The sequence below is a fragment of the Monodon monoceros genome, unplaced genomic scaffold, assembly GCF_005190385.1.
Source record: "Monodon monoceros isolate NGI ecotype Baffin Bay Population unplaced genomic scaffold, NGI_Narwhal_1 Super_Scaffold_9, whole genome shotgun sequence".
NCBI lineage: Eukaryota > Metazoa > Chordata > Mammalia > Artiodactyla > Monodontidae > Monodon > Monodon monoceros.
The window spans coordinates 52,561,985-52,586,349 of NW_021703786.1; the positions used below are offsets into that span (position 1 = coordinate 52,561,985).

At 61.6% G+C, this 24,365-nt stretch overlaps 2 protein-coding genes across 6 annotated transcripts; one reads left to right on the forward strand and one right to left on the reverse strand.

The window, feature by feature from the left end:
- Positions 1–1,019: 1,019 nt before the first annotated feature.
- Positions 1,020–16,543, forward strand: GIT1 (GIT ArfGAP 1). Of its 3 annotated transcripts, none has more exons than XM_029211109.1 (20): positions 1,020–1,277; positions 6,811–6,944; positions 7,410–7,522; positions 7,644–7,749; positions 8,258–8,475; positions 8,561–8,655; positions 8,992–9,034; positions 11,152–11,200; positions 11,657–11,729; positions 12,302–12,399; positions 12,826–12,937; positions 13,064–13,197; positions 13,309–13,461; positions 13,572–13,802; positions 13,893–13,946; positions 14,136–14,222; positions 14,355–14,428; positions 14,534–14,716; positions 14,847–14,910; positions 15,130–16,543. In XM_029211109.1, the coding sequence occupies exons 1-20, from the start codon at positions 1,226–1,228 to the stop codon at positions 15,340–15,342; spliced, it is 2,286 nt and encodes a 761-aa protein (XP_029066942.1). In that variant the 5' UTR covers positions 1,020–1,225; the 3' UTR covers positions 15,343–16,543. The 3 variants fall into 3 exon arrangements, with proteins under 3 accessions (XP_029066942.1, XP_029066944.1, XP_029066943.1); XM_029211111.1 differs by having other exon boundaries at positions 1,234–1,252; positions 15,130–16,540; XM_029211110.1 differs by lacking the exon at positions 1,020–1,277 and adding an exon at positions 1,471–3,423 and having other exon boundaries at positions 15,130–16,540.
- A 407-nt stretch (positions 16,544–16,950) lies between these two features.
- Positions 16,951–23,300, reverse strand: TP53I13 (tumor protein p53 inducible protein 13). Of its 3 annotated transcripts, none has more exons than XM_029211115.1 (7): positions 22,596–23,300; positions 20,456–21,289; positions 20,182–20,223; positions 18,408–18,536; positions 18,071–18,271; positions 17,405–17,960; positions 16,951–17,318 (listed from the first exon to the last, which is right to left on the reverse strand). In XM_029211115.1, exons 1-7 carry the CDS (start codon positions 23,058–23,060, stop codon positions 17,206–17,208), a joined length of 2,340 nt encoding a protein of 779 aa, XP_029066948.1. In that variant the 5' UTR covers positions 23,061–23,300; the 3' UTR covers positions 16,951–17,205. The 3 variants fall into 3 exon arrangements, with proteins under 3 accessions (XP_029066948.1, XP_029066945.1, XP_029066946.1); XM_029211112.1 differs by lacking the exon at positions 22,596–23,300 and having other exon boundaries at positions 20,456–20,524; positions 20,717–20,927; XM_029211113.1 differs by lacking the exons at positions 20,182–20,223; positions 20,456–21,289; positions 22,596–23,300 and having other exon boundaries at positions 16,958–17,318; positions 18,390–18,533.
- Positions 23,301–24,365: the final 1,065 nt, after the last annotated feature.

Sequence of the window (24,365 nt, forward strand, 5' to 3'; positions counted from 1 at the left end):
GGCCTGGGCCTGGGCACCCCTGCCCTCTCCCCACAGAGCTCTGGCCTTTTGCTGCTGCAGGGATGGGGGTTGGGTGCACGTGGGGCACACGTGTATGGGGGAGCATGCTCAGTCCAGGGGTGCACCCACGTGCGGCCTGCGCCTTCTCTCCCTGTCCACCCCCGCCCACCTCCAATGAGTCTCAGTGTGAAGTCCAGGAAGAAAGGCCACCACAGTAAAGGTCCCTGTATGTTATATGCACACGCCCTGGACACACACACCCCTGGTGGCTCAGAAACACCGTTGATATATACAAGACCGATGCGAAGTGGATATTACTGCACACAGGCACGGTGGTCACTCCTCAGGAGGTCTTCAAAAAAAATTGCCCAGATTCTTTCCTCTCTGGATGAAAGCATGGAGGAGGAATAGATGTCTTTTTAGCCCGGTGGCAGGGGATACACTGCGTGACCTCTGGCACCTGGGCGTCCATATTGCTGGCGGTGTGCGTAGTCAGCAAGAGTGTGACCACGCATACACCTGGACACACAGGCGGACTCATGGGGGACCAGGATGCACAACTCACCCCAAACAGAGACAGGTACCCTGAACCACAGCCCCTTGATGAGGAAGGGGAGCCCGGGCCTCCAGCTCCTTACTCTCTTCTCTGATCCCCAGGGGTCACTGTCCCCGGAAATGAAGGGGATGGGGCTGTGAGGCAAACTCACACCGTCTGGGGACAGGGGTGCGCCGGAGCCGAGGCCTGGGCCGTAGGAGGCACTGCCGGCTCTGGCCTTGCGGCGGCCGTGGCCCCTTTAAGCGCCCCCGCCCCCTCCCGCCCGCGCTCTCGGCTTCCTTTCTCCTGGAGGCGCGGCAGGCAGGGCCTGGCGGCGGGGCGGGTGTGCAGTCTGCCCCTCCCCCGGTGGGACGGGCCTGCGCCGCTTCCTGCAGGAGCGGCCGGGAGCCGCGCAGGGGGCGGAGAGAGAGAGAGAGAGAGCGGCGAGCGGCGGCGGGGCTGCGCGGGGCGGCGCGGGGCGGTGCGGGGCGGAGGGCGCCCGAGGGCGAGCGGGCGGGCGGGCACGGCGGGTTCCGGGCCAGCCTCGGGGGCGGACGGTTGGCCGGGCTCGCGGAGCCTAGCCGAGGCCTTGCCGGAGCTGGGCCGGGCTGCAGGGGCCGTCGCCGCCCGGGCCCGCCGCCCGCGCCCCCCACGCTGGCCCAGAGGGCTGCGGCCGCGTCGCCGCTGAGGATGTCCCGGAAGGGGCCGCGAGCGGAGGTGTGTGCGGACTGCAGCGCCCCGGGTAAGCGGGGCCGGGCCGGGGGCGGGACCGCTCACCGAGGCACCGCCGGGCGGGCGCCGGGGCCTGGCGGGAGCGCTTTGCGGGGCCGGAGGGCGGGGCGGGGCCGGGCCGGGGGCTGCGGCCTCCGGCCTCCGGTCTCGGCCCCCGCCCGGGCCACTGCGGAGCCGCGTCCTTGGCGGGAGGGAGGCCTGGGGGGCCGCTGTTTCCTCGCGTCCGTGGACCGGCGAGGAAGGACATTCCCGGCGCCGCCTCCCACCCCTCAGTATGAGGGAGGAGGGCAGCTGGCTGCTCCCCCTTCCATCTCAGTATCCAAACGGAAGCGCCAGCCTGGGGTGGCAGGAGGGCTGTGGCAGAGGCCGGCCGGGTTTAGGAGGTGGGGGCGAGTGTGGTTTTGTGTCATCTCAGTGCCACCCCCGCGTCTTGCACCTGCTGCTCGCATGGTCTGCGCGCCCGCTGGGGTGGCGGAGGGCAAGGGGCAGAGAGCTGGGCAGATGGGCCAGGGGGGCCTGGATACTGTTTCCTCGGGAGCAGATGACGGGGTGGCTACTCCTAGGACTCCCTGCCCCGGGTTCCCAAGGCTCCTCGCAGGGCCTGGTGTTCAGGGCCACCACGAGCCTGGGCATCTTCCCCCGAGGCGTCCCCAGGCCTGGTGACTGGGAGCAACGAGACAGCTTTTACTGGGTTCCAGTAAGGCCTACTTGGAAGGTGGGCTTGGCGTTACCCCAGCCTGGGCACAGACCCCTCCCCATCCCCTAGCCCAGTCTGGCCAGAAATGGGTAGGGAGCAGTGCCGAGGGGTGCCTAGATTCCTGGGATCCACCTGGCTTCTTGGCCTGCCTCTTGGCTATATTTACCGTGGTGTTTCCCTTCTCCTTCCCAGCAGAGTCAGGTCCAGGCTGATGTAAACCGCGCCCCCCCCCGACCTACTGAGGAAGTGAGGATCAGTGACCCAGAGAGGCTGCTCCATTCTGATGTGGGAGGACACTGCCAGTGATGGGGCTCAGCAGCTGGCCTGGGGAAAGGAAAGCCCTGGCCCTTGACCGGCTTCTTTTTAGAAAAGGCACCATCTCCCTGGGAGACCTCTGGGCAGGCTCGGGGGAGGGTGGGGTTGTCTGTGAACCTCTGGGCACAAAATAAGTGTGAGAGTGTGGGGTGCTGTTTTGTGGGCCCGTAACTTGCAGCCACCCTTTGGACAGGACCAGGACCCCAACAGGGAACTGTGGGTGCCTGGCAGAGGCACGGTGATCTGGGTGGTTTTGACCCTGAGGCCTCCTCTCAGGGCATGTAATGGTCTAGAGGGCCTTGAAGAAACTATCTGAGGGGGGGGTGAGGGGAGGAGAGAAGGGGTGTCCCTACCCCTGATTAGTTAGAAACTCTCTCCTTACCCCAGCTGCAGGCAGGTCTGGGGATGGAAGGGCTGGGAGGAGAGCTTGCCTTCTGTCTGTCTGTCTGAGGCTGTTCTGCACCTCTGCTGGGCAGAAGTAGCAGTGGGGGAGGGCAGGTAGGACTGGGAGGGGGTTGCTTAGTAAACACTTTATCAGGGAAGCCTGGATTTTGGTGTTGTCTTTGTTTCCAGCTTACTCTGTGACTCATGGCAAGACTTTCCTCACTCTGGGTCTCAGTTTCCTCAACTCTGAGGCAAAGAAGTTGGAGTAGAAATGGTTTTTGAGGACTGTTCCACCTCCAAGTCTGTGGTCCGGATTCTGGGCCAGGGGGACACTGGGCAGCATTAGCAAGGCAGTTGTCCTTTCTCTGCTGCATTTGACTGTTTGGCTGGAAGCCTCTGGATGTCCAGTGGGCATGGGCAGGAGTGGTGTGTATCTGTTGTGTTGGGGTGCCCAGCTCCCTCCCTAGTCCTCATCCCACAGAGCCATTTGTGCCCCCCTGGAATCTCCGTTTCCCCTGATCCAGAATACAGATCAGGAAGAGGCAGGTGGTGAGGTCAGGATGGTGGGGCGTGCAGGGTGCTGATGAAGTCTTGCTCATCCCCCCACCCCAGCACCTAGCATGGTGTCTGGCACATCGCAGGCATTCTTCAAGTGTCTGGATGCTTCTCAGGACCCCAGCTGACTCTTTGGGGCTACCCCACACCCCGACACTATGATGCATGGCGTGGCATTTTCAGTTTGGGACCTGTAGCAGCCCAGGTAAGAGGCTTGAGGGAAACCAGCAGTTTGGAGCCCAGGCCCAGAGCCACCTCCTTGGTGTATGCTTCCTACCCAAAGTCATAGGCTTCTCACTGTGATAGGAGCCCTGCAGTCCCAGCCCTAGGAATGGGGTCGTGGCCTTTTTGTGGTTGGTTAATTTGCAGGGTCATGGAGGTGAAAGGTAAGATGCAGCCCGACCCAGAAGGGCCCTGTCCTCCCTCTGCTCACAGGCCTGGGCACTCGGGACAAGTGTGAGTATGCTGTGAGACGGCTGGGCATAGCATGGCTGCTCTAGCAGCTGGTGCCACCTCGTTAGGCACCGTCTGTGTCCCTGCCTGCCTTGGGAATCCAGGAGAGGGCCAGGGGTCAGGGAACCCTGGAGAATGTTTCCTGCCCCTCCACTCACCCTGCCGCACAGTCCTGGCTTCTCTGTCACGGGCCTGTGCCTCACACCACAGGCCTTCAGGCAGCCTTCCCACTTTGGCAGCCCCAGGCACAGGCGTGAAGACCTCAAGATGCCCATCCTGCAGGCACCTTGAGTGAGCAAGGCTGGCCACCAGCTAGGGACATTTGGGAACCTGCAGGCTCATTTGTCTTCATAATGTAGATTGTGGGGTGGGGTGAGTGATGGGCTTCTTCTTTTACTGAGGTATAACTTATGTACAGCAAAGTGCCTTTTTCTTAGTGTTCAGCCTGATAAGTTTTTACCTGTGTATATACTTGTGTAACCACAGCTCCGATCAAGAGGTAGAGCATTCCTATCACCTTATAGAGCTTTCTTGTGTCAACGCCCCCCAAAGGCAACCGCCATTCTGACCTCTATCCCCATGGATTACTCTTGCCTGCTTTCAAGATGGGGGGGCTTCTCCCTCTTGTCTAGTGAGGATCTGGTCCCTAGATAAGAAGAGGCTGGCTCCGGGCCCTGGAGGTCACCAGTGGCTTTGGGTGGTGACATGTATTCACCTTAATAGAGGCCTCCATGGGGTTGGTGCTGGGGAACATTATCCCAGGACCCCTCCTGCCACTTGCTCACACATAACCAGACGCCCCCCGCCCCACGACTGAGGCAGAAGCCCAGGGGGAAGGTTGGCAGGGTACTGAGGAGGAGGCCACATCCCCTAACCCTTCTGCCCCCTACCCTTCTGCCCTGAGTTTGGTCCTGGAAGCCTATTTGGGGGCAAGGTCCCTTAACCTTAAATTACAATAGCCATTTGACTTTCAGAAACCCTTCCTGGCCCTTTGGCTTAGGAACTGGCCTAGGTGGGCCTTGGGGGCTCCTGCTTGGGTAGGCCCAGGCCCCTTGGACATAGGGAGTAGGTAGTAAGGTGACCCATTTGTGTCATCCAGAACTGAGCTGGCACCAGTGTGCCCCAGACCAGGACAGTGTCCCCTGCCCACCCTTCCTATTTCAGGTCACCGTGGAAGAGAGGGAGAACCCCTCCCCCAGGCTGGGGGAGTGCTGAGCAGAGCCTTGGACCCCTTTCCCCAGATCCTGGTCACTGCCTCATTCAGGGGCTCACCGTGTCTGGTCTGGCCCTGGATATCTGGCCAGCCTTCCCAGGTCTGGCTTCTCCGGTAGGGCCACGGGCTTGGGGTGGAGGCCTTAGAGCTGCCCATTTATGATCCTGGACTGGGCGGCTCCCTCCTGACAGGAAACCCCACCATTTCAACAAGAGGAATTCAGGCTGCGTCATTTCCAGTTTCCTGCCTGGGCTGGCGGAGGGGGCTGGCAGGCAGACCCCTGACCCAGTGGTGTTTGGGGGTGGGGGGGAAAGGAGCTTTCCATGCCCCGGGGAGGGGGGGGCCCTCACCGTTTGGGTAAAGCCAACACTAAAGTTTGCTCTAGGGCTCCCCCTCTTGGCACAGATGGCGGGTCCTTTCCTCGTGGGCCCCTCAGCCTCCGAGGAAGGTGTATGGCGGGTACCTCCTGCATCCCTCTGCCCTGTTTTGGGGGGATCCCTAAAGAAGTCCAGACCCAAAGAACTGAGCCCTCCTCCTTTCACCTCCTGTTTCCATGCCATGGAGGGGACACTCACCACGGCAGAGCTCAGGCTGTATCCTGACTCAGTTTCCTCACAGTTCTCTGGCGAACACTGGTAGAAGTCCTTGCAGGGAAGGGTATGAGAATTGCCTTCTGGTTGGAGAGGCTCTCATTACCCCAAGCCTGTCCCCTCCCCTGGTGGGGGCCGCTCTGGACAACATGAGCACTAGGGGCGAGGCAGAGAGCCAGTCCCCACCCCCTCACCGCCCGCCAGGACGGGGCTTCGTGAGACAGGCCGGGGGCCTGGGCAGAGCACAGTGTCCTGCAAGAGAGGCTCCCTGCCCCCACTCTCCAGTGGCACACAATGGCTGCTTTCTCCCCCGTGACCTTTCTGCAGCCTGAGCTGTATGCAGCTGTCTCCTCCCCCTCTCCCAAGGGGCCTGGGATGGGTGGCATCTCCCCTGCCCTGGAGAAGGACCCCAGGAGTTCCCATCCTGCTCTGGTCCCCCTTCTTGCTTCTAAAGTTCACTTCTCCCCAAGGAGTGGAGAGTGGCTCCCATGGCCCTTGCCCACTTGGGGCTGCAACAGCAGCTGGTGTGGACATGGCATGGTCTCCAGCGTCTGAATGCCTGGGTTCACATCCCAGCAATCCCACTCATTAGCTGTGTGGCTTTGAATAAGCACCCTAACCTCTCTGAGACACTGTTTCCTCATTGGTAAAGCAGGGGTAGCATTTCCCACCTTGCCTGACAGTCAGAGGTACCATACTTATGGCACCCAACTGGTACACAGTGGGTACTCAGTCAGTGTTAGTTCCTTTGCTCTCTCCATCCCCCTTAAGAGGGGCTCCAGCTCACCCCATCACTGGTGGTGTCAGGAGACTCGGTCATGAAAGGGGCTCTTACCTGCCAGGATGAGGACAGAGGCGGGAGCCCCCAGAGGGGTGTGATGGGTCAGGCAGGTGAGCTAGTGGTTCTAAAAGAAGCCTGAGTGTAGGAGAAATGTGGCACTGATCCGGACGCAGGAGTGCCTAGAGATGTGTGGCGTGCAGTCCTTGGGAACTTCTGCCTCCCTGGGGCAGGGCTAGGGTGGCAGCCTTGTTCCCTGGGGAAAGGCTGTGGAACTGGTCGCAGTGGCTGCAGGACAGGAAGCTTTGCCCGCTGAGTAGGCCCTGGGGACCACACCTCCCCAGAGGGGCAAAGACATGTAGGAAAGGGCTTGGCTCTGATGGGAGTCCCTCCCACCTCCAGAGTTCAGCGTCCTCATCGCTGGTCCAGCTCCCAGAGCCTTGGGGGACTGAGTGAGCAAATGCGCGTGGAGTTCTAAGCGTAGTGCGGGCCCAGGGCGGTGTTCAGGAGGCCTCACCCGTGTCTGGCTGTGGCTGACCCTTACCCCCACCCCGGCAGACCCCGGCTGGGCCTCCATCAGCAGGGGTGTGCTGGTGTGTGACGAGTGCTGCAGTGTGCACCGGAGCCTGGGACGCCACATCTCCATCGTCAAGCACCTTCGCCACAGCGCCTGGCCCCCCACTCTGCTGCAGGTACGGGCTGTGCCGGGCCGTGCTTCCTTCCCCGTAGCGTGTGCTGAGCGCTGGCACGTTTCCCCCCCGCACCCACATACACAGCTGTCTGGATCCCGCAGCTTCCGGGGGCAGCACCCACCCAGGGCAGAACCCAATCCTGACCCTCTCCACCCGGGCGCCGGCCCACACGGAGAGGAGGCTTCCAGGACCGGAGTCACACAGACCTGGGCTCTCACCCCAGCTCTGCCACCTAGTAGCTCGGCCATGTAGTGTTGAGTTTAACGTCTCAGAGCCTTGGTGTGCCCACCATGTCACCCGAAGTGCTAAGCAGGACCCGCATCCTTGGCTGGGATGGCCTGACTGGGTAGGGGTGCAGCGGTGCCAGGCACACAGTAGGCCTTTTAGTACTGTGTCCAGCCTGGTGCTCGGAGGTGTTCCCCAGCGCGCAGTGGGCATTCTCACTCTGGCACCTCTTCCCTACAGATGGTGCACACGCTCGCCAGCAACGGGGCCAACTCCATCTGGGAGCATTCCCTGCTGGACCCCGCGCAGGTGCAGAGCGGCCGGCGCAAAGCCAACCCCCAAGACAAAGTCCAGTGAGTCGGGCTCGAGGGGTGGTGGCTGAGGTTGTGCACTCAGGGGCAGGAGCCTGGGAGGTCGCTGGGCAACTGGCCTCTCCCGCTCTGCTCCCCATTTCCTCCTGCGTGCTCCATACAGCCCCATCAAGTCAGAGTTCATCAGAGCCAAGTACCAGATGCTGGCTTTTGTGCACAAGCTGCCCTGCCGGGACGACGACGGAGTCACCGCCAAGGACCTCAGCAAGGTTTGCGGGGCCCCACAGCGGACGGCTGGGCCTCTCCTCTCCTCACCCACAGTGCCATCACCACTGAGCCCTAGGCCCCCAAGGCAGCCAGGTCAGGCAAGCATGGCGGGCACAGTGGAGGGACGAGATTGCATGGTCAGGCCGCGTGTGAATAAGGCCCCTCCGCTCCCAAGTGGATACACGAGGCTAAAATTCTTCAGCTGATGCCCGAAAGGCAGAAAACTCTGGGCAGTTTCTGAGCCTCCCAGAGCCTCGGTTTCCTTATCTGTAAAATGGGAAAGAAATAGCATCTACCACAGAGTTAACAGCTGTGGTAGGTGGTGACTGACTGCAGCTGTGATTAATGGGCATGAACTCCTAGTGGGAAGCCCTCTGTCTCCTCGACAACCTAACTTCAGCTGGGCCCCTTGGAGCTGGTAGGAGTCCCAGGTGGGCCTGGACCAGGGGCCGCTGGAGGTGGGACGGGCCCCCCCCCACACCCGTTTGTGGCACACTCTGCTCCTCACAGCAACTCCACTCGAGCGTGCGGACGGGAAACCTGGAGACGTGTCTGCGCCTGCTGTCCCTGGGTGCCCAGGCCAACTTCTTCCACCCAGAGAAGGGCACCACACCGCTGCATGTGGCTGCCAAGGCAGGGCAGACGCTGCAGGCCGAGCTTCTTGTGGTGTACGGGGCTGACCCTGGCTCCCCTGATGTTAACGGCCGCACACCCATTGACTATGCCAGGTGAGGGTCCGCTGAAGGGTGAGGCTCAGGTGGGTGTGGGGAGCGGGCTGCGGCTGTAGGGCTGAGCCATGCCCCCTCCCCACAGGCAGGCGGGGCACCATGAGCTGGCGGAAAGGCTAGTCGAGTGCCAGTATGAGCTCACTGACCGGTTGGCCTTCTATCTCTGTGGACGCAAGCCGGGTGAGCAGTGTGTGGGGCAGGCTTGGCTGGGCCAGGCAGGTGGGACCCAGACACACCCCAGCAGCAGGTGCCATGGTGACAAAGCCGGCTGGGGAACAACGTTGCTAGGCAACTGGCTCCTGTGAAATTGCTGCAGGCTCTGGGCTGCAGCGTGTTGGGGTAGGGAATGGGGGTGGGCATAACTTCCAGCCAGTTCCCAGGGCTCTTGGGGGTGGCCTGCCCTCCTCCCTTCCCCTGTCACTTCTGGGTGCCAAGCCCTGCTCGTGGCAGTGAGGTGGGCTCCCAGCTGCTAAGGCCACCCAGCACCAGTGACTTGGCATTTTTATTTTTATTCAGATCACAGGAATGGGCATTACATCATCCCACAGATGGCAGACAGGTGAGTGCCCACCTGACACCCCTTCCCAGAGGCGGCTGGATGCCCTGTGGGTGACTGACCCCCAGAGCCGCCCCCACCCCCCAACTCTTCAGCTTTAGGGGCCTGGGACCCCCACCCCCATTCCCCTTCGGGGCTGGAGGCACAAGCATATCGCAGTCCAGTCCTCACTCCCTAATGCTGGGCCCCAAGGCAGGTAAGAAATGTTGACTCAGCACACGGCCAGCACAGCCTAACCCCCATGGCTGTCAAGCACATGGGGTTTGAGTACAAGAAACAGCCCCCCCCCCAAAAAAAAAAAAAGAAACAGCCACCCTAGGAGCAGCGGATCACTGAGTTCTGTTCCCAGTGGCACTGACCCCAACTGTAAAATCTTTAGACAAATTTTTGCTCTTCAGTGAAAAGGTGGTGGGCCCCGGGAGTTTGACTAACTTTGGGATTCTGCCAGGCCAAAATTGGGCAGGGGCTGCGGGCCCAAGGCCAGTAGAGGTGTTTCTGCCTCTTATCCAAGAGGCCTCGGGAGCTCAGGCTCGGGGTGGGGGTGGGGGGTGGGGTCACCCAGCTCACAAGATGGATGCTGGCGCCACCTGGTGGCTGCCCGCGATGGCCAAGCTGTGCCTGCTGGCCTGGATCTGGAGAGGAGGCTCCCTCCCTCTCCAGAAGCCAGTGTGGCCAGGTGGGGATGGTCAGACCTGGGCACCTCGGATCCCTGAACGCCCAGATCTTCTCTCTGCTGGGACCCCAAGACACCCCGCTACTTTTCTGGTCTGATTTTGCCTGATGTGTCTGCCTGCTTGCGTGTGTGTTGTAAACGTGTTCTCAATGAAATGTTAACCGACCACCTTCCCAGTGCCAGCTGTTCTTGCCGCTGGACCCAGAGGTAACTCAGGCGTGATTCCCTACCCTTAAGGAGGTCACAGCCAAGAGGAGAGGCACCCTAGTCAGTTTGTAGTCCATTGTGGGGAGTGCAGCAAAAGAGGCAAAGGCATAGACGTCAGAAATGTTGTGCCAGGAACTATAGGCAGACTGTGTAGCTGAAGCATGTGAGAGGCAGGGAATCCCAGGAGCAGGACTGGAAGAGAGACGGGGCAAGAGAGTGGCCGGTCCTGAGCCCCGACAAGAGCTGAGACCACCCCAAGACCCCAAGAGCAGAGAGGTTCCAACACAGTCATGTGGAGTCTGCTCTGCCGCTTACTGGCTGTGTGGCTTCAGGCAGGCTCCTTAACCTCTCTGAGCCTTAGTTACTGCTCCTGGAAATAAGGGTGACTGTACCTATCTTTCTGGGCTTCTGAGAGGATTAAATGAGATAGTGCCTGCAAAGCATTTAGCGTTTTTATTTCGTTTATTTTTTTGGCCGCACCACGTGGCTTGCGGGATCTTAGTTCCCCAGCCTGGGCCCCCGGCAGTGAAAGCACCGAGTCCTAACCACTGGACCGCCAGGGAATTCCCTAGCATATTTTTAAGTGAGCTTTTTGTTGAAGTGTGCCATACATAACCTGTTACTATTGAAAAGTTCTTAAGGCGAGCGGTAGCGCAGCCAGATGTGTCAAAAATGCTTTGGCTTCTGGGTGAATAAAGGGGTGCAGGGGCAAGACTGAAGCGGGAAGATGGGTGAAGAAATGTTGCAAAAGACCAGGCAGGAGGATGGAATGGCAGAACCTGGGGAAAGCCTGGCTAGGGCTTGAGGGTGAGGGAGGTTGCAGGTGACCCCCAGGAGCTGCCGCTGGTGCGGTGGGTCACTGAGAGGAAGAGCGAGCCGGCCGAGGAGGGGCTGGGGGGAAGATGAGTTGGGCTTGGTACACTCTGAGTCTGAGCTTGACGTGGGAAGGCGTTTGCTGCCCTGCTTCTGGGTAATTGCTGCCTCTGTCCTGTTCTTCCCTCTGCTGCCTTCCTCTGGACTTAGATCTCGGCAAAAGTGCATGTCTCAGAGGTATATGGTGCCTGCTCGGGAACAGGCTCTGGAGGTTTGGTGGGGCAGGGAGGCATTTGGTGTGCAGCACCTGGGGTGTCGTCTCCCTGGGATCCCTGCATGTTTGGGAGGTCACTGGCAGGGGCCTGGCCACTGCTCACGTCTGGCCTCTCCCCTCTTCCCCATTCCCGTCTCCCTCCTTCGTCCACAGCCTAGACCTGTCCGAGTTGGCCAAAGCTGCCAAGAAGAAGCTGCAGGCGGTGAGTCTACTCAGGCTCCTAAGGCTTGGAGCTGCCCTCCATCTCTGACCCGCCCCCGTCCCTGCGATGGCTCCCCCTTTCTCTGACCTGGTGCCCTCTTCCAAGTCTTGGACCCGCCCCTCACTCTAGTCTCCTCAGTCACCTGTCCTCCACCTCCGCACCCCTCGCCTTTGACCCTGCCTCTGCCCTCCTAAGGCTCCCAGGGCACGAGGCGCATCTCTAGCTACCTGGGCACTAACCAGTCTGCTTTGGTCTCCCTCTGCCTCTCCCACCTCGGAGCTTGGCAGGCAGACCCCTACCCCAGTTGCCAGTTCTGAGACTGGGGGGAGGGCTGGGCGGCACAAGGGACACACAAGTCGTTTTCGACATCTTCTAAGATCCTGGTGAGCTGGCTTGCTTGGCACTGGGGGGGGCCAGTGGATCTGACAAAGCCTGGGTCCCCATCTCCGCCTCCAGCTCAGCAACCGGCTTTTTGAGGAACTTGCCATGGACGTGTATGACGAGGTGGATCGAAGAGAAAATGACGCTGGTGAGCCGGGAGGGGATCGAAGCCTTGGGCAGAGGGGACAGCGCGCCTGCCTGCTGGGGAGGGGCCGGGACCTGGTGTGGCTCTGGGGTCCTTTTACTGGGACTAGGAAGAGGTACCGGGGGCTGGTCTGCTCCGTAGGCCTGCACGTAAGCCCTGGCCAGCCGTGAGCCCAGCCCCGCAGGCGGAGCATGCTGAGCTGGAGGCCGCCAGCCTGCTTCTCCCCCAGTGCCCTGGGCTGGGGCTCCTCTGCTCTGGCTGCCTCCCACTTCGGCTCTCTCCCCAGTCCCACTCCGCCCCCTACATCCCTTCTTCCTGGCCACAGCCAGATTCCAGCACAAACTCCCGGTTGGCAGGGGCTGGCGGGAGGGAGTCGCCTCGTTCTGTTTGTCAGTCCCCAACCGGCCTCTCCCTGACCCAGCCTTACTTCCCCTGTCCGGAGACCACCCCTTTCTTGAACACCAACAATCGGTGGGCATGGGGAGGAGCTCGGAAGGCTGTGCTCCTCGCTTTCCCACCTCCACCCCGTGGGCCTGGCCACTGTGGACCATCCGCTCCCTGCCCCTCCCCCCCAGTGTGGCTGGCAACCCAAAACCACAGCACCCTGGTGACAGAGCGCAGTGCCGTACCCTTCCTGCCCGTTAACCCTGAATACTCAGCCACGCGGAATCAGGTGAGTGGGCTGGACCGGCGTGGGGGGGGGTGGGGCTGGGGCGACGATCTCCCCTCCTGGGGTCACCAGCTCTATGGGTCCTGCCCTTCCTGGCAGGCTGCTGTCTGGGCCGAGTCTTCCCCACTCCTGGCTGCGGCCTCTCCCTGGCCCCGCTGGCTCTGGGATTTGGGAATGGGGAGGAGGCTGTTCTTTGGAGCATTTGGTGAGCAGCCCCCTGGGGGGGGGGTTCCAGCCTCTTCCTGAGAGCTCCCCTAGGCACCCCGAATCTGTGTCATTCCCCACCCCCTGCCCTGGCCCAGCGAGCTGGTCTGGCACGTTTTAGCTGTGGTTAAGTCAACTGTCGGACGGCCTGGCTGCTTTGTCCCCATCTCTGTGTGTCAGCCCTAAGGGCCTTCTCACACCGGCCTGGCCCTTTCTGCCTCTCAGGGGCGACAGAAGTTGGCCCGCTTTAATGCCCGAGAGTTTGCCACCTTGATCATCGACATTCTCAGTGAGGCCAAGCGGAGACAGCAGGGCAAGAGTCTGAGCAGCCCCACAGGTGGGAAGGGCGTGGATGGGGGCGCGGTGGCGGGCACTGTTCCAGGATATTCTCTCATGGCTCCCTTGTGGGGGTGGCATGATAGATGGGCCGCGTGAGCCCTGAGTGACAGGCCTGTGCCCTCAGACAACCTCGAGCTGTCTGTGCGGAGCCAGAGTGACCTGGACGACCAGCACGACTACGACAGCGTGGCCTCGGACGAGGACACAGACCAGGAGCCCCTGCGCAGCGCCGGTGCCACTCGGAACAACCGTGCTCGGGTCTGAGCGCTGCCCCTCCCCACGCCTCCACCAAGGCCCTGCTCCATCCTCTCGTAGCTCGGGCCTCGGGGACCAGGGGACTGACTGACGGGCTCACGTCTCCTTCTGCAGAGCATGGACTCCTCAGACCTGTCGGACGGGGCCGTGACGCTGCAGGAGTACCTGGAGCTCAAGAAGGCCCTGGCTGCCTCTGAGGCAAAGGTGCAGCAGCTCATGAAAGTCAACAGCAGCTTGAGTGACGAGCTCCGGAGGCTGCAGCGGGAGGTGAGGACGGGGCCTCCCAGGGCCCCAGGGCGGGGAGGAGTTACTCCCTCCTGGAGGTGGTGGAGCTGCCTGGACCATCCGGAGTGTCTTGACACCACTCTCACCCTCAGATCCACAAGCTGCAGGCCGAGAACTTGCAGATCCGGCAGCCGCCAGGGCCAGTGCCCACAGCCCCACTCCCCAGCGAACGAGCGGAGCACGCGCCCGTGGGGCCTGGCGGGAGCACCCACCGCAGAGACCGCCAGGCCTTCTCCATGTATGAACCGGGCTCTGCCCTGAAGCCCTTTGGAGGCCCACCTGGGGATGAACTCACCACCCGGCTCCAGCCTTTCCACAGCACTGTGAGCTGCCCACGGGCCTCGGGGTGGGGGGTGGAGACGGGGCTGGGACCACTGCAGGGCCCTCCATGACGCCCACTGTGCCACCCCCAGGAGCTGGAGGATGACGCCATCTATTCAGTGCATGTCCCTGCTGGCCTTTACCGGGTAAGCAGGGCCTGAGGGAGGTGGGTCCGTTCCCACAAATAGATTGTGAGCCCCAGCAGGTGCCAGGCTCTATGCTGGACGCTGGGCACAGGGATGACTAGACACACATGGTCCCAGCCTCACTGCAGGGAAGCCGCAAGGGGGGTGGTGGGGAGGAGGAGACTGACTCCAGCCCTGCCTGGGTTTCAGGTCCGGAAGGGGGTGTCGGCCTCAGCTGTGCCCTTCACTCCCTCCTCCCCACTGCTGTCGTGCTCCCAGGAAGGAAGCCGCCACTCGGTAATGTGCATCTCCAGGGCCCGAGGGATGGGCTGAGTGAGATGTGTGCTTGGGAGGTGATGGGCGGAGGGGGGGCGGGGGGGGTCTGTGAACGTGCACCTTACCTGCCACCCCTTCCCTGTACCCCTCCAGAGCAAGCTTTCCCGCCACGGTAGCGGCGCAGACAGTGACTATGAGAACACGCAAAGTGGGGACCCACTGCTGGGGTGAGGCACCCGGGGGAGGGGGGTGAGTGGCCCCTGAGCGTCTGTGAGGGTGTAGGCAAGCGGCCTCACGGCTGGAATGCCTCCCTCTCTCCTCTCTAACCCCAGCCTGGAAGGGAAGAGGTTTCTAGAGCTGGGCAAGGAAGAGGACTTCCACCCAGAGTTGGAAAGCCTGGATGGAGACCTCGACCCTGGGCTTCCCAGCACAGAGGATGTCATCCTGAAGACGGAGCAGGTCACCAAGAACATTCAGGAATTACTGCGGGCTGCCCAGGAATTCAAGCATGACAGGTATGGAGGTGGGCGGAGGCTCGTATGGACTTCTGGGGTGTTGGAGAGGGTAAGAGAGGGACCAGTGTTCCACTGTCCCTGGGAACCTTCGCTGAGAGCCCTCCTAATTTACCCTCCCCTCCCCCCATAGCTTTGTGCCGTGCTCAGAAAAGATCCATTTGGCTGTGACTGAGATGGCCTCTCTCTTCCCAAAGGTACAGGGGCCAGAGAGGGGAGCAGCCTCTCTCTTCCCAAGGGTACAGGGGCCAGAGAGGGGAGCAGGACTGGGCGGTACCTCAGGGTGGGGCAGGGCCTCAGGGCGGGGCAGGTGTAGAGGATCTGACAACTACCTGAGTGGAGCCATGGACACACTGGGCCATATCATGGCCCGTGGTTTGAAATCCAAGGCCCAACTCCCTCTGCCCTCCCTCCAGAGGCCAGCCCTGGAGCCAGTGCGCAGCTCCCTGCGGCTGCTCAACGCCAGCGCCTACCGGCTGCAGAGCGAGTGCCGGAAGACGGTGCCCCTGGAGCCTGGCGCCCCTGTGGACTTCCAGCTGCTGACTCAGCAGGTGATCCAGTGCGCCTACGACATCGCCAAGGCTGCCAAGCAGCTGGTCACCATCACCACCCGAGAGAAGAAGCAGTGACCACTCTCCCTGCACCCTCACCCGCACCCTGGGACCTCACTGGCCATGGGAGCTGGGCCCCTCCAGACACTAATCCCCACCCCAACAGAGCCGCTGGCACAAGTGCCCTTAGTGCTGCCACTCTCACCTGGCAGCCAGGTGCCCTGGTGCCCGTCCCCCTCAAGCCCCCAAGGATGGGGAGGTGAGGTGGCAGGAGCTTCTGTCCCCTACATTCCATGCACCTCTCCCTGTACATAGCATCCCCTCCCCCTCTAGTGTGCCGGGGCCTACAAGGCGTCACTCCCAGCCCCTTGCCCTCTAGGGCACCCTCAGCAAAGGGTCGGGTGGGGACACTCCGAATGGGGTGGTTCCCTTACATGCACCCCACCCCCATGAGCCAGTCCAGCCCTATTGGGGGCTGAGCGGGGGCATCCCCCCCCTTGTACATAATACCTGTGGATGTCCCCACCCTGTAGCCACCAGCCCCCTGCTGCTCTCCTTCAATGCCAAACGGCCCCAGCCTAGGGCACAGGCCCCAACCTGTGCTCCTGGGGTCCCCAGCAGCAAACACTGGAAAAGTCTTTTTTTCTCTCTCTCCTCTCTCCCACCCCTTAACTTTAACGTTGTGGTAACTGAGTGTCCCTGCGTGCCTGTGTGTGAGCGTGCGGGGCGGCAGTGCCGTTCCGGAGGCCTGGCCCGACTGGAGTTTTGTGAGGGGGTGAGGGGACCAGAGCAGCGGGACCCGTGTTGGGCGTTGGCCCCTCCCCCCCCATCCTGGGGCCAGGGACTGCCGGGTAACCAGCTGGGGTCCTGCCCTCTGCCTCCCCTCATTGTTCCCCCCACTCATACCCTTTCACTATGAACGTAAAAGGAAAACCACTTGGCTCCATCTCTCTTCCCCTCCCTTGTGGAGGGGGATTGTGCTGGTTGGGGCAGAGAACTGAGCACCTGAGCCTGGGGCTGGCTCCCCGGGGTCCCTGACTCAGCTGAGAGCCCCCTCCCTGTAACCTCTGAGAGGCCAGTGCCTGCAGTATCTGGGTCCCTGGAGCCTGGGCTGCAGCCTGGGAAGGCTGAGAGGCAGATGGCAGCGCCCACCAGCTCCTCTCCCCGTCCCGCCTCTGTCCCGGGGGCCAGGCTCTACCTGTGTGGTGGTGGTGGTGGGCTGAGTGTCAAGATGTGTGTCATGTACATTTGTATCAAAAATAAATAAGTGACCATGTGCCCTTTCTGATGCTTAGGGAACAACTGTGGGAGGGATTGGGGAAGTGGCAGACGTGAAACGGAGAAAGACCAACCTGGCAAAAGTATGAAGCAAGTGAAGACCACGACTCTTCCAGCCCCTGTACTTGAGGGAAGGGAAGCCCCTGTCATCTCTTAGAGGAGTCCTGGAAATAACAATGTTTCAGTAAATACCACCACCATCCCCACCACCTGCTCACCCCTGGTGGTGGGAGGGGTCTATCACGCTACTAAACCCCAGTGTCCGAGGCCAGGCTGGCAAGAGGAGACAGGCCAGTGAGTGCCCAACTTGATACTAGAAACCCCCTACCTACCTCAAACACGACCCAAATGGCCTAGGACAGTGCCCTGGGTGGGAGGGAGTCTGTGTGGCAGATGCACAAGCTCAACTCCAGGCTCTACTAAAATAATTTAATAAGAAAAACGGAGTTTTTGCAACGGAGGCTGAGACAGCTCCTTTTTCTCTCCTCCCTTTCCCCTTCATCCCTCCCAGCAAACCACACACTAAGGACCAGCCCTTTTACAACGCTTAGGCAGGACTGCGCCATCTGGCCACCAGGGGGCGGCCCCGCGCGCGGTCCACGTGGCGCAGCCTCCCGGCGGGAGGAGGAGCCGGACCTGCCACAGTGGCAGGGCTGGGGCAGGTCACTCGGAGCTGTCCCCATCCGGGCCGCTGTCCGGCGTGGGCGGGAGGAGGGGTCTCCGGCGGGAGCGCTTGACCCGGCGAGGGGGCATCTGCAGCCTCCGCTTCAGCACCGCTAGGGGCAGGGTGGGGAGCTGTCAAGGGTAGGGAAGCCATCGGGGGCGGGGCGGGGCGGGGCAGGTGAGGAGGGGAGCTTCTCACCAGCCACTGTGTCCTGGCTGTCCACTGTGGGCTCCCAGTAGATGCTCTCCCCACGCCTGAAGTTTCGGTGCAGCCGCGTGCAGAGCGTGGCCAGGGTGAGCAGCACCAACAGGAAGGTCAGGGCCATGGCAGCCCAGGCGGCCTCCTCCGTGCGCGGGGTGGGGCCCCGGGCTGCCGGCGGATGCGCTGCTGCCCGAGCGGCCGGGGAAGCCTGACTTGGACAGGCACAGACCCCTGGGCTGCTTTGCCCTTTGGGCACCTGAGCCTCTAGCCTGGAGCTGACACTGCTTCCAGGCCCCCCAGGCAGCAGTGGGCCAGTGGGCACAGATGGGGCATTATCCCTTGCACCCTGGGGTCCCAACATAGGCTGCTTGGCCTCCATGCTCCGTGGGGAAACAGAGCGGAACCTCAGGGCTGAGGGGGTGGGCTGGAGACCAAGGGCAGCCCGCAGCCCACGCCTCTTGGCACCACTAGGAAAGAGCTGCCTAGGCCCTCTAGATGCCACCTCTATGCCTGGGGGCCTCCAGCTCCGCAGAGTAAAGGCCAAAGCCGTGGCCTAAGAGGAGAAGAGACAGCAGTCACCCCTTCCCTGCCCAGATTACCCAATGACACCACCACCCTGGGCCACCAACCCAATGACCATCAAGCCTGGCCAGCACCCCTCACCTGCACACACCCTCTCCGGCACAGCCTCCCTCTGCCCGGTGTTGGCACCAAGAGATAGGGCCCAGAAAAACTGTCAGAGCGAAACCATGCTTTCTCCTTCTTTTGCTTCCGCCGCCTCCTCCTCTTCAGCCAGTGGGCAGCCCAGGCTGGCTCTACCCATGCCATCTCCAGTGCCACCCCCCATGCTGCCAGTACCAGGGGCTATGAAAGGAGGTAACTGTTAGAGCTAAGACAAAGATGGGGAGCAAGCAAGAGGAGGCCCTGAATTCCCCTTGCCCTGCACGTGGGGCTGCAGCCCCTGCCAGTGCCAGACAACCACCTTTCAGCAGCCACTCACCCGATCCTGGGTGAGGCTGGAGTCAGGGACCAGTAAGGGCTGGGCCATGCAAATGTGGGCCAGGAAGGCAAGCTGGAGCTTCAGCCAGGGGTGGGCACAGGGATGGTAGAGGAAGCTGACATCCTCAGCCTGGAGGAAAGGCATGGAGACATCAAGCCAGGTCCCTCCCTAAGAATCCCAAGTTCTCCCATCCTGGGGAGCCAACTTAAAGGGACTCCCAGGATGGCCAGATGACCCTTCCACCTTCAGGGCTCAGGAAAGGACAAAGGGCCCTGGATACTGGCGTGCACCCCCTCTTGCCTCTGAGCATTCCTTTCATCCCTCCTCTCCATGCACTGCCACCCCTCAAAGCTCACAACTTCTGTGACAGCATGCGTGGTTAACCCTGCCAGACTCACACCACACTCTTTAGCTGTATTTCTCTGGACCTGCCACGGTGGCTCTACAGGTTCCCAGTCTAGACTGTAAGCACCCCCCAAATAGAGACCAGCTCTTCTATGTATTGCCCCATCTATATATTCAATCTCATCTCCCCAACGCATCCAAATACAGGGCACAAAGGCAGCAGGTGCACAATCTCAGGATGGAAACGCTTCATCAATTATTAATTATTCTTTGATTGAGCTGACCTAACGCTCAGCACTTGTGCCAGATGCTGTAGGAGATGCCAAAAGAGAACTCCTGGACTCCGCTTGCAGGGAATGCAAAGGAAACTCAGGGGAACAGAGCTAATGCAAATGAAAGCGCAAACTAATAAAACTCAAAGTGATTAGTTGTTAAATTACAAGAGATAGGTTATAAGCATTACACAAATTTGGAGAAGGTGATGAATAAATAAGGGCTAATATGATCAGGCAAGGTCTCAAGAGAGAGCTGACTCCTGTGCTGGGTTTTGAAGATGGATGGGGATGGATGGCGGGAGGGCAGGGAGCTGCCCCCTTCAAGTCAGGATACGCCAGGTGTTGAGGGGAGTAAGCAGGTGCAAAAGTACAGGGGTGGGAATAAGCCTCGAACTCATATGTGTGGTGAGCAGACCAACAAAACGAGAGGAACCAAAGATGTGGGGAGGTTGGATGAGGTTTACTTAACGAGGTAGAGCCTGAAAAACTAGACAGGGGAGTATGGCCATGATAAGGGGAGAAATAAGGAGCCACTGGTTTCTGAACAGTGGAATGAAAGGGCTGTTTGGGAAAAGGAATCAGGTGGGTGGCATGAGCTCTTTTGGCCTGGAGCTATTACAAGGATCAAAAAAAATAGATATTTCAGAAGGAAAACCAAAGGGACAGAGAAGCTATCCAACCACTGGCAATGAAAACAGGCAGCCACACAAGGTGAACCCACAGTTTGGTTGGTAACCTGAGGTACACACACTCCTTACAGCTTCCTATTTTCCAAAGTGCTGTCCCACACTATTTGTTAACTCCTCATGGGGAGGGACGTTACTAATAACCTCTCTTACAGAAAAATGAGGCCCAGAGAAGTCAGGAGACTTCCAAAGTCACACAGCAGAGCTGGAGCACAGGTTGTTTTTTCCTACTACCCTCAGAGTTTCCCTTGCAGCCTCCTGCCCACACAGCCAGCTACTCAACAGGATGCCTGACAAGCACTGCAGAGGACCAAGGCCTGTGGCTCACTGTCCTGGGACTAAGAACATTGCCTCTTACTGGGGGGAGTGGTAAAGAATGGAGCTGGTGAGCAGAAAAGGTGGAGAAAGCCTGCGAGGAGCTCGCTGTTTCCAGTGCAGACACTGAGGATGCCTCCTGCTTGTACTTACCTGCCGTGGACTCACCCGTGTGTAGGTCACTCTTGGCGACACCTATACAGGGGGAGAGAAGAGAGCTTAGAGGCCATGGGGGACTCTGGGGGGTGGGGGTGGGGAGAGAACAGCAGGCCCGTGCCGTCACGTTGGAACGGAGACGTTGGTGGCTTGAGGGCCGGAGGAACCGGCAGAGGTGCTCAGAGGGTGGCTGTGGAAGGTGCCGCGAGGCCAGGGCGGGACTGGGCTGCCCCTTCACACTCCTTTCTCCCACCGCCCTCCAGGCACCCACCTGTGGGGGCAGAGGCCATAGGCCCTCGGGACAACGGGCTCCCGCCTCCTCCGCCGGCTCAGCCACCACCTGTGGGTTCAAGGCGCAGAAGAGCTGGGGCGTTTGGCCTCGGCGCGGGCTCTGCCCTCTCCCTCCCAGGCCCAGCCCTCCAAGGGGAGAACTCCTAGTCCCCTCTCCGCGCACCACTCCTTCCAGCACGAACTTTTGGCAAAGCGCTTTGAGATCCCGGGCCGAAGCCTTCTCGGGAGCGGGTCGCCTTACCTCACTGGGACCCAGGAGCCCCGCCAGGGCCGCCAGGAGCAGCAGTTGGGGCGGAGGCGGAGGAGGCGCCATCCCGGCCCGCCCCAGCACTGCCCGCAGCCCAGCAAGCCAGGGAGCGCGCGCCGCCTGGCCCTGCCCCCGCGCACCCACGCCGCCCGCGTGCCCACGTAGACCCCGGGCTCGCGCGCGCCGTCCCGCCCCGACCCCAGACCGCGCGCCGCGACTCTCCAGGCTCGCGCGCCCCTCCCCTCGCCTCGCCTCGCCCCGCCCCAGTGCCCGCCCACAGCCCGGGACAGTGCGCGCAAGCGTCCTCAACCCCAAGCCGGAAAAAATTGTTCGGAAGCCCGTCTTCTGCGCGCAGCGCTGCGAGGCAGGCGGGACCACCTCCTTCGCCCGGGCACTCGTCTCAGCGGGTCTCCGCGGCCTGCAGGGCGCAGCTGCAGCTCCTGGGTGGATCTTGGAGCGGGGAGGAGGGCGGGAATTGGGATTCCACTGTGAACTGGGTGGCGCAGGAGGGGAGACGGGTCCGCTCCTTCGGCAAACCCGCTTCAGACTTATCAATGTGACCTGCATCTAGAAGAGGGACCGAAGCCTGAAGTCCGAGCTGCAGAAGGAAGAGGGTCCCCACTCTAGAGCTACACCTTCATCCCATCCCACTCTTGCCCTCGCAAATAGCGCCCGAACCCGGAGGAGTCTCCAAGGTCGCCACGCTCCCCAGACCCAGAAGTCCCAGGAAGCTGGAGCCGGGCTGGGGGCTGCTTTCTTGCCCACGTCCGCCTCCGCTTTCGTAATTAGCCCAGCGAGGACAAGCAGATGCCCAAGGAGACTTTGGTCACCGTGAGGTGGAGTCACAGGCCTCGCCCCCAGCAGGGAGCGCTGGCCAGACGTCACCTGCAGCGGGTGCCCGCTCTGCCGCCCTCTCCCCGGTGCCCTTCTCCTTGGCCCGGCTCAGGATTTTGAGGAAAGACGGGAAAGTGGGTGGAGGATGAGAGTTGAAATGCCCAGCCCAAAACTTTGAAATAGAGCAAGACCGTCTCCCACATAGCTGTGACTTGCAAGGGGTATTTCTTACCCTTCCCCCATTCCCCGGTAATTGCCAGTTATTGAGCTGATGAAGGGACTGCCATCTATCCCCTGACACGGCCGGGTCGCGGGGTGATAGGCATCCCCCTCCAAGGGCACCTGAGTGCGTCTTTTCCTCCAGCCTATTCTCGGAGGTTTGGGGCTGTTTCTTTTGGGGAAGTCCTTCCTGGGGAGCGGTGGTGAGGATTTCCTCTACCTGAAGCCAGGTTCCAGGGGAGACCCACGCTCCCGGGGTATCGGCACAGCGCACTAATGCAGGCAAGGGAACGAGCATTCCCCGGCACTCCAGCCTCCCGCTGCTAACCCGCGGTCGGGGCACGACGCCGGCCCTGGCCCTTGCTGGCCCTGAGCCGGACCCCCGCCCGGCCGGGTTATTGCGCAGTTGCGGGTGCCCGCGGGGCCGAGACAAACACCGAGGTCAGAGAGCACAGCCGAGCCTGGCGACGGAGGTGCGGGTGGTGGCTCCGGCTGCACTGCAGCCGCCCCGCGGAAGCCCGGGAGCCCGCGCCGGGAGCTGCGGTTTATTCACTTCTCCCTTTTGCTACTTCTCAACAGCGGCCCCTGAGGGCGCAGCGACGCAGGTCTCCCCGGTAGCTGCACACCCTACACACCAGGCGGGACGGAGGGGGTGGGGGCAGAGGATTCTGAGACTCATCCCCGTCCCCCAAGCCTCGGTCTCCAAGTCTCCCCACTTTTCTGCCCCCCACACCCCACTCCTCGGCTTGCTGCCCTCCCCGCTCCCTTCCGTCTCGCCGGCGCGTCCTCGCTCCCTCCCCGTGGCCTCCGCTCCTTTCACCTCTTGCTCCTGCTTGTCGCAATCACTGTACAAAGGGCCGTGGGCGGGAGTGGGGGGCGGGTGAGGGGAGCCGGGACCGAACTGGCTGTCTCTGCGGGGCCGCGGCCAATCCGGAGTGCACCCCCTCCCTCCCCGCGGGAGGGCCCTGGGCAGCCGCCGCGGCCCGGCGGAGCCGCGGCCACAGCGGGGAGCTCGCCAAGGGGACCTCCCCGCCGCTGCCGCCCGCCGGGGGCTCTCCGGCCTCGCCATGCCGCCGTGGGGCGCCGCCCTCGCCCTGCTCCTGGCCGCGCTCGCCCTGCTTGTCCTGCTCGCCGCGCTGCTGCGGCGCCCCGGGAGGCGCGCCGTCGGAGCGAGGACCCTGCCGGGGGCGCAGGGCCAAGACCACGAGGAGGAGGTGGACGGCGCAGGCCCCGCGGACCAGTTCAGCGACGGGCGTGAGCCTCTGCCCGGCGGGTGCAGGCTCATCTGTAAGCCGTCGGCGCTGGCCCAGTGCCTGCTGCGCGCCTTGCGACGCTCGACAGCGCTGGAGCCGGGCCCGCGCTCCTGGCTCTCCGGGCCCCACCTGCAGACCCTCTGCCATTTCGTGCTGCCGGTGGGGCCGGGGTCCGATCTGGCCCGGGAGTACCTGCAGTTGGCGGACGACGGGCTGGTGGCCCTGGACTGGGTCGTGGGACCTTGCGCCCGGGGCCGCCGGGTCACCAATGCCGGGGGCCTCCCGGCGGTGCTGCTGGTGATTCCCAATGCCTGGGGACGCCTCACCCGCAACGTGCTCGGCCTCTGCCTGCTGGCCCTGGAGCGCGGCTACTACCCGGTCATCTTCCACCGTCGCGGCCACCACGGCTGCCCACTGGTCAGCCCCCGGCTGCAGCCTTTCGGGGACCCGTCTGATCTCAAAGAGGCCATCACTTACATCCGCTTCCGACACCCCGCAGCCCCGCTGTTCGCGGTGAGCGAGGGCTCAGGCTCGGCGCTGCTGCTGTCCTACCTGGGCGAGTGTGGCTCCTCCAGCTACATGACCGGTGCAGCCTGCATCTCGCCGGTGCTATGCTGCCGCGAGTGGTTTGAGGCCGGCCTGCCCTGGCCCTACGAGCGGGGCTTTCTGCTCCACCAGAAGATCGCCCTCAGCAGGTGGGTAACGGCGGCTGCAGACGAGCAGTGGGGGAATAGAGGTTTGGGGCTGAGAAACGGCTCTGCCTGGTTTTGAATCAAACAGGTTTAGAGCAATTTGGGCGAAGTTTTCCTCACACACTTCCTGAAGCGTCCAAACCCTCTAGTCTGGACAGAATCAGGGAAGCAGGTTTAAAAGCCACAGACGGACTCAGCATCATTAGCTAGAGCAGGGACTCCTGACCTGGGGCCCTCTGGCCTCACTCACCTCAGCCCCACCCGTGTCCTAGCAACCTGAGCACCTGCCCCACCCGCCACAAGAGGCAGCACCTGACACGTACATCGCTTAGTCCATAGCTTGTCAAATCAGCAAAGAGGGCTCTGGAAGCAATTGTGACTGGTTATCTGTCCAGAATGTTTCCTCTGAGCCTGGAGGTGACAGGAATCAGAAATTTGGTGGTATTCGATTGATTAAAATTCTTTAGACCTGACAGATGTTTTGCATATTCCCAGGTATATACTCAATATTTAATGCAAAAATTTAAGAGTATTTAAACATTTTTTTTAATCTCCAAAAAGAAAAGAATCTACCACCAGGGTGATGGGAGAATTTTCCACTGAGAAGGCCTGAGTGACATTCCCACAGCAAATAACCAGGCCTCT

Excerpts from the sequence above, each read along its gene's own strand:
- GIT1 (XM_029211109.1), top strand. The coding sequence starts at position 1,226 with ATGTCCCGGAAGGGGCCGCGAGCGGAGGTGTGTGCGGACTGCAGCGCC. Across the intron at positions 13,803-13,892 it reads TCCAGCCTTTCCACAGCACT|GAGCTGGAGGATGACGCCAT; the intron begins GTGAGCTGCCCA and ends TGCCACCCCCAG. Across the intron at positions 13,947-14,135 it reads TCCCTGCTGGCCTTTACCGG|GTCCGGAAGGGGGTGTCGGC; the intron begins GTAAGCAGGGCC and ends CCTGGGTTTCAG.
- TP53I13 (XM_029211115.1), bottom strand. The coding sequence starts at position 23,060 with ATGAGCCTGCACCCGCCGGGCAGAGGCTCACGCCCGTCGCTGAACTGG. Across the intron at positions 21,290-22,595 it reads GCGACAAGCAGGAGCAAGAG|ATGCAGGTCACATTGATAAG; the intron begins GTGAAAGGAGCG and ends TCCCTCTTCTAG. Across the intron at positions 20,224-20,455 it reads TATGGCCTCTGCCCCCACAG|GTGTCGCCAAGAGTGACCTA; the intron begins GTGGGTGCCTGG and ends CCCCCTGTATAG.